The following is a 13794-nucleotide window of genomic DNA, read 5'->3' as shown; positions in this document are numbered from 1 at the left end:
AGTTTTCTAGTGATTAATTGGAGATAAAAGTCTCACAGACTTTAGTGCCGGGACTGGCTGTGAACTGTGGTCCTCAGATCTCAGTCTCCTGAGTAGCTAGGATTATAGGCATTAGCTAACACGCCAGGCTCTGAACTTAATATTTTAAGTAAATATCATAGTAACATAGGTACAATTGTTGGGACAAACATTCCTTATTAATGTAGGATGTTAACAATATGTGGAAATGGGTGTGGAATGTGTAATACCATTATCTTTGTAGTAATTCTGCAGAATTTAAACTGCTCTAATATCTAAAAAAGATGAACAGAAGATACATTGAACTTGTTTAAAAACCAAATTTCCAGTATAGGGATTTATTAAATGTTTATTATTATTCAGTGTATATGATTTATTAATGTGTTATTATCTATAGGTACATCTTGCGGTGTTTCAAGGCTGATGCATTATTTAATATTTCAAGTTACCTGTTGTTATCTGTAGAACCCTAGTCTCCTTGAATTCCAACATCTCAGATGTTCAAGTTCCTTATATAAACTGGTATATTGTATATGATTTACACGCACCTTCCTAAATACTACAAATCATCTATAATATAAATGTCATTAACTGCTATGCTTTATCTTTAGGGAATAGTAACAAGGAAGAAAGTCTGTACATATTCAGTACAGATACAATTTGTTTCAAATATTTTCAGTCAGCTGTTGGTTGATTTCCTGGATGTAAAACTCATAAGATTTCACATATGAAATTACCTTGAATTTCTATGATCACAGTTAAATGTATGGTAAACTTTTGCTTGTAGTTTACAATCAAAACTGAAAAGAATGCTAAATTTCATCTGGAGCATCTTGAAAATAAAAATGTAATTGCTTTCCTTTTCTTTTTTGGGGGGGGGATTTTTTTTCATATATTTTTATTGTAATTAATAGAAGGGTTACATGGTATTTGCCAGATAGGAGGTGCATTAATTCACATACATTGATACCCTTTTTGCTTTCCTTTTCAAATTCCAAGAATCTTTTCATTTTATCATAGGTTAAGATTCACCCTTTAAAGGAAAGGAGAAAATAAACACCAAACAGACACTGTGTTGTAAATATCCAATAATCACTACATATGTTTCGTGTCATTGTAAATTCTCATAACAACAATACCATTCCATAGATTTGGCACTTTAGAGAAGTAACTTGAATAAGATTAACTCCAAAAGTGGGTGCAATAACGAGGATAATTCCAAATGAAGACAGTCAGAAACACTTCTAATTTTCCAGCATAGTTTCTAATTAGTTGAGTAATTGCTGAGAAATACTGAGTAACTTAACAATGCTCCTCTTCAAAAACTTTGTTTATAGAATTAGGCTAAAATGAAAGCTTAACACTTCCCAAGGAAGTGTTACTTACACAAGGAATCAACACTATTGTCAGTCAACACAAAGAAAAAGGGTAAACCTACAAGGTACTTGTCCTCATACAAATCTAAAAAATTTTTTTAAATTTCCATTTTCCAACTTTGACATATACAGTATCTCAGATATGTATTTGTGCATGTGTGCTTAAGTAAGCCTATACACACAAGATGGCTGGGAAGTATTTTATTTAGCCTAGGATAGTTTCCTAGTTTACCCAACTCAGTATTACCAACTCCATATTCTTTTCTTTTGGGGGGGGGGGTCACGGGGCTTGAACTCTGATCTGGTGCTGTCCCTGAGCTCTTCAGCTCGAGGCTACGGCCCTAGCCTTGAGCCACAGTCCCACTTCCCGTTTTCTAGTGATTAATTGGAGATAAGAGTCTCTGGGCTTTGAACCTCAATCCACAGATCTCAGCCTACTGAGTAGCTAGGATTACAGGTGTGAGCCACCACGCCCAGCCCAACTCCCTATTCTTACAAATCTTTTTACTATAATAATTTCCTAAACTTCATTTTCAAATAAACACATAACTGACACATAGGTGGATTTCCCAAAAAAATGTTATAATGTCCAAGAAATTTATATATCTCCATTTCAAGAATTTCTTTATATATGCTATAACTAAACTTGATTCTGCCTTCTAGTATGCTAATTTTATCAGGAGTTAAAACTAAAAGTATCTAGATGTGAATTATGTTTGTCCTTTAACAGTTGTATTATCTTCTTTAAATTACTCTAATCTTCTAAGGCTTCATATTATCATCACTGGTCATTGAAAATAAGAGACCCTTATTCTGTAAGGGTCCTTTTGGTCAAAAGAAAAACTTCACTGTAAAGAACTGAGCAGTGTTAAATATTAATTTGCAATTTACTTTAAGTTGCAAGCCTTCCCTTAGCAATGTTTACAGAGGATCTTTGCTAAAATATTTTTTCAGTTGGTTTTAAAAATGATTCTTTAAATAAACGAGATCTGCTGAAGAGCGGCATTGTATCTTTCTTTGGTAGAAGCCAAGATCATATCCATTTAAGGACAAGTAGCAGCTGCTGCTACACATTTTAGTTCCCCAGAGCAAAGTGAAGCAAGCTACATTCACTTTGCCAGAAATGTTAAACAAAATATAAGTAGCTCTTCCAAAATAAAACAAAAAAATTTAGTATTTGCAAGTATAGTGATTTAAGTAAATTTAATTAAAAATAAATCTACACAAACAGGAAACAGTTCAATACTGTGGCTTATTGAAAGTATTCTTTCCTCACTCCCATGATAAACTATTCTAAAAAGTTCAACATATTATTCCACTTACTAATACTTTATAGATATTAAAACATGTTCAATTGTGCCAGTGAAGCCTCACTGTCACTCAAATAACTAGAATCTACAACTGTTTTTTTCTGATACTGTGTCTTCTTGATAAAATTTATTAGAATTTTATGATGATTTTATGCAGCTACTGAAAAATCTTAAATTTATAGATAAATATTTTTTCTGGGACAATACATAATTTAATTTGGGGTTACTCATATATTGTTAAACTTACAGAAGAAAACCACAGATTAAATACATTCATCAGTTATATAAGATAGTTTTTTATAAGATAGTTTTTTTGACCTGAGTTATTAAAATAGTTTTCTTACACATTTCCTTTCAATACACACGCAGATAAACACCAAACAAACAATATAAGCCAAGAAAAGGTATAAAACTTGATTCAGTGAAAACATTTATCTTGCTACAGAGTTCAGTATCAAAGCAACATCAACAATTTGAGTCAGAGTTGTTTCACATAAACATGGATCATTATTCTCTATTAAAATTTCTATGACAGTAATCATGTTAGCTCTTTAACATCAACGTCAGAATACAATTGCCTCTAAGGCTGAAGATGTATAAATCTTTAAGGAACAATTTCTACTACCCCAAGATTTTATCTTTCATTCATCTCCAAAACTAAAAAGTAAAACACAAAGTGCTGATGATCTCTGCGTAAAGAAGGAAAGACGAAATTCTAGAGTTTAGTAGTGAAGTTCTAAAGTTTGGTTGTGATACTATAATTAACCAATCATAACTTCAGAATTTCTGTGTGACATCATAAAGACCTCCCTATTTTTTCTCCTTCACCTACAGCAACTGTTTGCATAAACCTGCTGGAGTCAGAAAACTTCCCAGCTAAGCAAGACTTCACACACTTGATACCCTGCCTTGTGGTGAACACAGAAGCTAAGGTAAGACAGACTCATAATTTTGGAAATTCTTGTTTCTACGATTCAGACTTACTGAACTTTTATGTAATTAATCACACTTTTTAAAGTTGAGTTCAAAGTTAGAAAACAGAATCCTTAATTTCTAGCTTATCCACTTTGTGACAGTAAAAGTTAGCTTAACCAGCATCAAAGATACTGGATCTTAAATTCTGATTATGTGTGTTAATTTAATCTTACTTTCATACTGAGTTTGTTTTTCAAATAGGAATTAGTGCCAACTTAAAAACTTCCCAATTATGTTACATAAATGCTGACAGTGATGATTTGCCTTGATTTAACAATGGCTTCATTGAGTACATGTTACTCTGCTGACATACAGTGCAGGACTAGGCTGTCTGTTTATATTTGGACAATATGAATAGCTGTGTGACATTATCAGCATACCCAATCCAATATAATAATTGTGATTCTTAAGATAATATAAAATAATTTTAGAATGTATTATGCAAAGTACTTTGAAAATGAACTTGTGAGCTTTCCCCCATAAATTGTAGCCAACTTTTAAAAACTACTTAAACTTGCATGAATTCAAGAATTGAAATGCTTAAGGTTCAATGCTTTAAGTTCAATACTTTATTATTGAAAAAAAACAAAAACTTTAGAGCACTTGTCAAAAACACCTAAAAAGTTTTTCCAAAGTTATAGAATAATTGAAATTTTTTTGGCATACAAACATTCCCAAATATTTCATTTGAGGAAACTGAATGCATGTTTGCCCTATTAATGATACACAGATGAAGTTAGTATCCTCCCACGTTTCTCCGTTTCCTAGGGATAGAGATACCACAATAAACTTTATGATTTCTGTTTAGATTCTTTGATGTTACAATGCTCAATTAATAAATGAAATGTTTTATTGTTAAAAGTATATCAGGGCATATAAAATGACATAGTTTTTATAAAATTTACCTCTAGAATTCTCAATTCCTAAACACATGTTAATTAACTCTGCTGCTCAGGCCAAATCAGCTTTCCTTAAGACATTCCAAATTTTTCTTTGCCACTGAGGCACCCTTAAAGTGAGTTTTTATATGCATATTTCTGCTTGTCTTAAAATGTCCACTAAATTACTTTCTCAAACGTCAGTGCTTTTGAGTCCTTTCAATGGAGAGGATTTAATGAGGTTTTCACCAGAATTTCATCATTGCATTCTGCAAAATAGACAACTTCAACAAAAGAAATTTTGTTTCTAAAGTTAAACACTGTATCCAATTTATAGAAATTATACAATTACATGACTGTACCTAAAATTCTAAACATAATGCTACAGTTCTAGGTATTATGTATGAAATAGCTCATGTCTATTGGAAGGTGACATTTGAGAAGTGCCTTTGTTTTCAAGGTCATATGCTTTAAAATTAAGTGCTAAAAGTATTGTTAGATTTGAACAACATTTAAGAACATAAAGCAAAATAATTACATTTTATTGAATATTAATATGCATATAATTTCTTAATCCTAGTAACAGAGATAGAATGCTTGCATAAATGAAATTGCATTTAGGTTACATACATTATTTCTTGATCTCACTAACTGATTAGACACAGCAGAATATATGTATAAAATACTTATATAAATCTAAATGTTTAGAAATATCAGAATATTTGCATTATATTTGCAAAATGAAATAAAATTTACTGTATAAAATGTACAATTTATTCATTATAATTTAAGCCACATAATGTATTAAAACTGTAACTGGAAATAAGTTATGAGATAATATATTTATTACTTACTAACTCTAGAAATAAGAAGTGATGAAAAACTTCCTTATTCTTCCTTATTCTTGAGAAACTATTTTCAAATACACTTTTACACACAAATTTTTTTATCTTAATTCTCTGTATGGCACATAATATCAGTTTCACAATTTAGGAAACATAGAAAAACAGTTCAAGATTACAAAAACAGGAGAATGATTCAAGATGACAGAAACAGGACCTCTGTGGAAGCCTAGATCTCACAACTCTAAAGCCCATTAGGCATCCTACATACCAACATGGTTAAAAAGAAAAAAAAAGCAGAACACTGACAAAGGAAACTAAAGTACTTCATATTATAAATGGCATTCATAAGGGGCCGGGAGTTTGGCCTAATGGTAGAGTGCTTACCTAGCATGCACGAAGACCCCGGTTCCATTCCTCGGTACCACATATACAGAAACAAGCTGGAAGTGGTGCTGTGGCTCGAGTGGTAGAGCTCTAGCCTTGAGAAAGCCCAAGGACAGTGCTCAGGCCCTGAGTTCAAGGCCCAGGCCTGGCAAAAAGTAAATAAATAAGTGGGCATGGTGGCTTATGTCTGTAATCTTAGCTACTCAGGAGGCTGAGATCTGAGGATCAAGGTTCAAAGCCAGACCAGGCGCAAAAGGACCTGATACTCTTATCTCCAATTAACTACTAGAAAATAGGAAGTGGGGCTTGGCTCAAGGGTAGGACGGTATCCTTGAACTGAAAATCTCAAGGACAACATCCAGGCCCAGGGTAGGGTAGTAGCCTTGAGCTGAAGAGCTCAGAGACAGTGCCCAGGCCAAGTTCAAGCCCCAAGACCCACAAAAAAATAAATTAAAAATGGCATTCAGAAAGCAAATTTAGAGAACAAATACTACTTTTAAATCATTCCATTTCATGTCAATTTACACAATCTGCTTTTTCAAAGCCAGAAACATATTCTTAGTTACTAATAATTTTGAGAGAAAATTCAAAGTAATCACATAAAATTTTAAAATAACATGTCATGTAGACATAAAGTCCCTTATTATATAGCTTGTTTTACAATTTTACCTTCATTTTGTTTCCTAAAAAAGTCCCAATTTCTCCTCATAACTTTTCAAATGCCTGTTCCTATATTAAATCCTCATATTCCATCTATTTTATTTCTAACCCCTCATTCTACCCTTTAAACATACAAGTTTGTTTCAAAGTGCCTAAACAAAAATCTCGATTGGTATTTAATCTATGAAAATCACTAATTTGTGTCTGAAATATGAATTTCCACATGGTGATGGTATAAGCAAACAGGTAAGTCTGGAGGTATTTTCCATGTATAGCTTTGTGTCTGAACATGAACAGAAATAGCTGGTTCTTACCCTACTGAGTTCTGAGGCATGCATTACCAGACAAACAGAAAAATGAAGCCATGTTGCAGGGCTCTACCCAGTACATTTATAGTCAGCTGAGGCCCTCTAGTGCTGTGTAAGATGTACTCCATCCACTTTCATGGCTTTCAACAAAACTGACAGGTGCACTCACATTAATGAGGTTTGTTAAATTATATTTTTCCTTAAGACTTCCAACCCTCCTCCCAATATCTACTCCAAACTAAATAAAATCATAAGACCCAACACTCAAAAGATTAGAAAGAATATTGTAAGACAAGCATGTTTTCAAATCATTAGAAATAAAGAAGTCTACAACCATAGTAGCAATAGCCATGTACTGATTTCAGAGAAAAAATCGGTGCTGTCGTTTAATAAACTCTCCTTGAGGCAGAAATTTAAAGCCAAGACATTACACTGTGAGAACAATTCAGAACTTAGGAATATATTCATAGCCGCATGGTGGCTCACACCTATAATCCTACAACTCCAGAGGCTGAGATCTGAGGATCAAGGTTCAAAGCCACCCCAGGCACAAAAAAAAAACAAAACCCTGAGACTCCTATCTCCAGTTAACCTCTAGAAAATGGGAAGTGGGGCTTGGCTCAAGGGTAGGGCAGTAGCCTTGAGCTGAACAGCTCAGGGACAACCCCCAGGCCCAGGGGTAGGGTGGTAGCCTTGAGCTGAAGAGCTCAGGGACAGTAGCCAGGCCAAGTTCAAGCCCCATAACTGCCCCCCCAAAAAAGAATATATTCATATTTTATGTTTACACAGTTTATACCATACCCAGATGGAAGCAGCTGAAAAAAATTTCTTCATAGATCCAGCCTGTACTAAGCATTCTAGAATGTTGGCACAAAGTAACTTTAAATAGAACCTGCAAGGTTAAAACTAGATAATATTTACAGAAAAGTTATCACATGGTATGAACTTTTACAAATCAACAAGTTATAAAATGAAAAACTGTCCTAATTTATTTCATCAGGTAAAAAAAAAGATACACAAGTACTTCCAGCTTACCTGTGGGAATAGCAAATAACAAAAATGTAAAACTAATAATCCTAATAGTCAAACTCCATCTGTAGACTGAAAACTTTAGAAATAGAGGCGTCTGAGCTGCTTATTCTTTGAATGTAGGAGCTATCCGTTTTAGACTGAGGGTGGAATCCTACACACCAAGGCTTCATTTATACATGTTGATGATGTGGTAATGCACGTGTAGGATAAGAATAGCAAGCTCTTTATTGCCCATGTTTACTAAAAACCAAAATGAAATTCTAAAATCTATAAAGAATCCTAAGAATGTATAACTTTGGCTAAAGTAATACCTCCAAAATTTTAAATTCAAAAAGTTCTCCAAAGCATTTTCTTTGGTAGGTGATTACTATTCAAGCTTATACAACTATTAAGGCTGTATTTTTTTAAATTTTATGATCACAGTGATGTATAGAGGGGTTATAGTTACATTCAAAAGGTAGTGAGTCCATTACTTCTTGAACACTGTTACCCTTTCCCATCTTTTTTCCCCCACTTTCCCTCCCAAGTTGTAAAGCTCATTTCCAAGATACTGTCTTGTGAATATCACTGTTACTCGGGTTCACCCTTTATCCTCTGTCTCATCGTTTTTCCCCCTTCCCTTCCCTGATTCAAATAAACAAATGTGTATATAAACAACAGGTACCAAAATCAGATACAGCAGCAACAGAGGATAAACCAAGAGGGGAAAAAATAAAAATAAGTCCACATAGCATATTTAAAACAACCACAAGAACGTATCTTACCAATGAGCTGGACCTCACTGTAGACACAGTGAGGGTTCCCAGTGCCTGGTACCTTCTATCAAATGAGCTGCCTAATGATGGCACATAATCTTTGCTCAAAAATAATAGATGTTGTCCGGGCACAGTGGCTCACACCTGTAATTCTAGCTACTGTGGAGTCTGAGATCTGAGGATCAAGGTTCAAAAGCCAGCCTGGTTACAAAAGGACCTGAGACTCCTATCTCCAGTTAACTCCAGAAAATGGGAAGTGGGGCTTGGCTCAAGGGTAGGGCAGTAGCCCTGAGCTGAAGAACTCAGGGACGGCGCCCAGGTCTAGTTCAAGCCCCATGTACCCCCCCTCCAAAAAATCATACATGTTTGTGGTTTCTATTTTTAAAACTACTTAAACACTTTCTTGAATTTGACTTTTTTCTTTAGAATTTGACTTTGAGCAAAAGATGAAAAAAGGCTTTATAAAAATACCACAAAAAATAAGTTGTGTTCTTCCCATCCTTTCAAAAATCAGAGTAATCCTGAACTTTACATTTAACTAACACTGTGGGTAGCTTGTTGCCTCTTATCTACCATCAAGTATCTTTCAATACTCTTGATACTAGGGCATTAATAATTACTTTTTAAGTTTGTCTTCAAATGAATATTCTTCCTATACCCGCTACAAACATAAAAGAGGTAATCTCCATTTCTGTAGCTGTAAAGCAAGACCCAGGGTTAGAACATCTAAACATTATTTCTCATTATCCTAAAAGAATGCTCTAAAAAGATCAGATTGTCTAACAATAAAATTATGTCTATACCTTCTATCAATTACTACTCTATTAAAGACTAACTATAATTAACTATAACAAAGGAAAAACAATGAGAACAGAATTTCTAAGCATGTAGAGTTTTGGTCAGTTCAAAGAAAAAAAGATGGTAAAACACCTGACAAAAATTATGCTGTAGTGAAGGTTAACACCAAACTCCAAAAATAGGAGTGTGTGGTTTTCACACTCCGACATATCTAACAGGAAGCCTCACCTTCTATGGATGAAACATAGCTAATTAGTCCATCAGAATTAAGATCCAACACAGTAGATTATATCACTGTAAAATAAATCGAACCTAAAAAATACATACTACTAGCATTTCTACATGTAAAAAAGATTTTTAGATTTTTAGTTTTTAAGAACTGTGGGGTCCAATCGTCCAGAAACAAGGACATACTAAATCCACTAGCACAACCATGTTCATGGCAGCCCTATTTACCATAGCAAAGATAGGGAACCGACCCAGATGCCCCTCAGTTGATGAGTGGATCAACAAGATGTGCTATTTATACACAATGGAATTCTATGCTGCTGTCAAAAAGAACATCACCCCATTTGTAAGGAAATGGAAAGACTTAAAAAAATCATATTAAGTGAAGTAAGCCAGACTCAAAGCAACATAGGCTCAATGGTTTCCCTCATTGGTTTCAGTCATTTGTCATAATCAGTAGAAACCTTGGGCTCTCCTAGCAGAGATTTACAACAGAGCAAAACCTAGATGCATAAGGCTATATAGGATGATGCTAAATGAAAGGACCTTCAGGATATAGAAACAAAAACCATATGAGGAGTGATTGTTATCCTTAATGTACTATGCTATCTCTCATCTCTTTTGCTGTTCCTTGATTATCTCATATTGTTACAGTATTTTACCTTGTTATCTGATATATTGCATATATGCTTATTTGGTTATTTGAAATAGGATAGGGAAGGAGGAAAAACAGGATGAGAGGAGGGGCTAAGGGGAGGGAAACGGGGACTAAGACATGAGAAAGGGTATCAATGTTTGTGAAATAATGCACCTTCTATCTGGTGAATATAATGTAACCCTTCTAATAATTACAATAAAAATATATATATATAAAAAAGAACTGTGGGGTCCAGAGTTTTGGCCTAGTGGTAGAGTGCACGTCTAGCATGAACAAAGCTCTGGGCTCAATTCCTCAGTGCCATGTACACAGAAAAAGTTGGAAGTGATGCTGTGGCTCAAGTGGTAGAGCCCTAGCCTTGAGAAGGCTAAGGACAGAGCTCAAGCCCTGAGTTTAAGCCCTAGGACCAAAAAAAAAGAGTGGGGGGCCTACCTCTTGCAATTTCACAAACCAAATGCCATGTATACAAAGTCTACATCATGCTAACATGTTAGTAAAGAGACCATGAACTTAAGTCGATTCTCTAAGCCTTAGTTTTCTCATCTGTAATAGGAAACCTTTAGTGATAAAACAAAATATTTCTCCACTGAACTTTACTGTGATGCCTATTCTGCACTGAGTACTAAGACAAAGTGAACATACCATTCCTTTGTTGATAAACTAGAGACAGGGACATTGAGAAAGCAAGCAATAGCCTTATAGCAGATACTGTCACAATGAAGTCATCCTAAAACACAGGAGAGTTGATAACTAATTCAAATACAAATTTTATCAGGAAACAATATATAAACTTCAAGATCAACTAGATTTTACCAGGCAGAGAATCAAAGGGCAGTAAAGTGATCAGGGGAAAAGGGAGAGGAGGAGTGCCAGGTAAAGCAGAACGTGTGCAAAGGGCAAAGTCATTAGTTATGTGGAATGGAGTATTTATGGAAACATGACACTCATCACTGTCAGGTTACAGGTAAGTCCTGCATATGCTTCATGATGAACTACTGACCATCTTCTCTCTTCCGTGTTTTACTTTTCTCCAGGTAATTTTTAGCATAGTGGTGGTGGCTCTCATCTATAACCCTTGCTACTCAGGAGATGGATAGGATCATGGTTGGAGGCCATCTAGACAAAAGTTCAAGACTCCGTTCACAGCCAGTTGTTGAACATGATGGCAATATGCCTTTCCTCCCAGTTATATGGGAGGCTAACATCAAAAGGACCACAGTTCCAGGGCAGCTCAGGCAAGAAAGTTCTCAAGACTCTTATCTCCAGAAAAAAAAAAAGAAAAAAACTGGGCATATTAGTATGTAGCTGTTATTCCAGCTAAGGGAAAAGTATAAATAAGAGCATTGCGGTTCAGGCAACTCCAGAAAACATCAAGACCTCATCTCAAAAATAACCAAAAAGGGCTGGAGGTAGGATTCACAAGGCAGAGTACCTGTCTAGCAACTATGAAGCTTTGAGTTCATATCCAGTACTACCAAAAAATTTAAAACTTCAGACTGTATCCTCACACAAATATCACCATTATCTCCAGATTGTTAACTACAGCTTTATTTATTTTTTGTTGGTTGTAGGGCTCGAACTCTGGGCCTGAATGCTGTCCCCAAGCTCTTCAGCTCAAGATTACTGCCCTTGAGCCACTACTTCCATTGGGCCACATCACTACTTCCAGTTTTCTGGTGGATAATTGGAGATAAGAGTCTCATGGACTTTAGTGCCATGGCTGACTTTCTGAACCACAATCCCCGGATCTCAGCCTCTTGAGTAGCTAGGATCACAGGCATGAGCCACTAAGCACCAGGCTTATATTCCATTTTTAAGTTTTATTATTTGAAAGTTGGTACAGAACTATTCTGATAAAAATATTTCCAAATGTTAATATCAATTATCTCTGGAGAGTTTATAATGAATTTTAACTTATATTTTTTCTATGTATTCTTTCATTTTGCTTTTATTATCATAGATTTGGGCCCCAAAGTACCAATGTTACAAAAGCTTTGACAGAAGGCAAGGCACATACTGTCCTCCAAACACACATTTGTAAATTGGAACTGTCCATGGTACATAATGCAATTATGAAAAACTATGACTTCTGAGCTTGAACTAGTGTTCAATATATAATACCAAAGTTTGCTGAAATGTTATTTAAGGTGACACTACACAGGTAGAAAGAGGCATAAAGGGGCATGACAGAAGTTTAATTATTTAAACTTCTCAATTATTTCATTTTATGGGGGAAATCAAAATTCAACAATAATTTGCTAGATGCATTTCCTTTTTAGCTCTAGAGATTAGCTCTGGAGCAATTAATATACTAATACTCACTTCAATTTTGTTTTCAAGCTGTACCATCAACCAAGTAATGCTTGTAGTCAGTTTGGAAGAAGGCAAAGACTAAAGTTGTTACATCCCAACCACAAGACAAATAATAATACATGCCACCAAAAAAAAATAAGAGAAATGAGAATGAGACATATGCATGTACACACACGGGGACTATGGAGACGTTATGATTACAAAATACCAATAGTGTAGATCGATTAGTGTGGAATTCTGACTTACCAACACAGAGAATAAGTGACATACGAGCCTAATCGTATTTGCTATTTTTATCTTCTAGGCAAACTAAAAGAAGACAGTTATCTCACATTTGGCTGCCAGTTTTTTAACTTTTTCTTGACCACCTTGGCACTGTAGACTACGACCTTCCCGGTAACATGGAGAAAGTCCAGTACCTCACTCGCTCTGCTATAAGAAGAGCCTCTACTATTGAAATGCCTCAACAAGCACGACAAAACCTCCAGAACCTATTTGTCAATTTCTGTCTCATCTTAATATGTCTTCTGCTAATCTGTATCATCGTGATGCTTCTCTGAAGTTCTGCTGCAGACTGGAGATCTGCAACTTGCCACATCAGCTTAAAATCTGCCATCCCATGAAGAGGCGAAAACAACAAAGCAAACTTCCTGAGTAGAAAAATTTCCTTATCAAAAGAAATGTTAGCAGCTATATTCATCTGCTGAATCTTGTAAACATGAAAGGGGCTTATTTTCAAACCATGCAATGACTATAAGTGCATAAAAATGTAATTGCTGATTTCCTACAAATGGCTTAAGAATGTCTTTCATAAATATTTTTAGAGAATGAAGAGATTTAACTTTGAAATAGCACTGCTAATAAGTTCACTTTATATGACTAGCTTTATCTTTACTCATTGAGGTAAATATGTTGCAATTTAACTCTTATTTGATAGTAAATATTTGTCTTCACTAAATACTCAAATAATTTAAGTCTCCCTTAAAGTAACCCACTGACTTTTCTCATCTCTATTTTTACAACTATTATTATTTACAAGTCTTGGTAACTGCTTTTTATCAGAACCAACATTCTAAAACTGAAACTTTTCATTTTCTACCCTAGATTAATATTCTAGTATGAGTAAATTAACCTTTCTTTTCTGGGACATAGTAATATTTTTAAGTAAAAAAGAACTGATATGAATCAGTGGTCAAATACTCTAACTTGTCCCTAAGTGCTTTACATACAGTCTTCTATTCTAACATCATAACCAA

At 34.7% G+C, this 13794-nt stretch overlaps 2 protein-coding genes across 4 annotated transcripts in view; one reads left to right on the top strand and one right to left on the bottom strand.

The window, feature by feature from the left end:
• Cep85l (centrosomal protein 85L) overlaps positions 1-13794 on the bottom strand; it is an 86402-nt gene that overhangs the window by 46884 nt on the left and 25724 nt on the right. The window lies entirely within an intron of this gene.
• On the top strand, positions 3546-13647 carry Pln (phospholamban). Its single transcript, XM_090337670.1, has 2 exons — positions 3546-3636; positions 12843-13647. Exon 2 carries the CDS (start codon positions 12940-12942, stop codon positions 13096-13098), a length of 159 nt encoding a protein of 52 aa, XP_090193796.1. The 5' UTR covers positions 3546-3636; positions 12843-12939; the 3' UTR covers positions 13099-13647.

Source organism: Megascapheus bottae, chromosome 8 (genome assembly GCF_031878675.1).
Source record: "Megascapheus bottae isolate mThoBot1 chromosome 8, mThoBot2.hap1, whole genome shotgun sequence".
NCBI lineage: Eukaryota > Metazoa > Chordata > Mammalia > Rodentia > Geomyidae > Megascapheus > Megascapheus bottae.
This window is presented reverse-complemented; position numbering and strand designations above follow the sequence as displayed.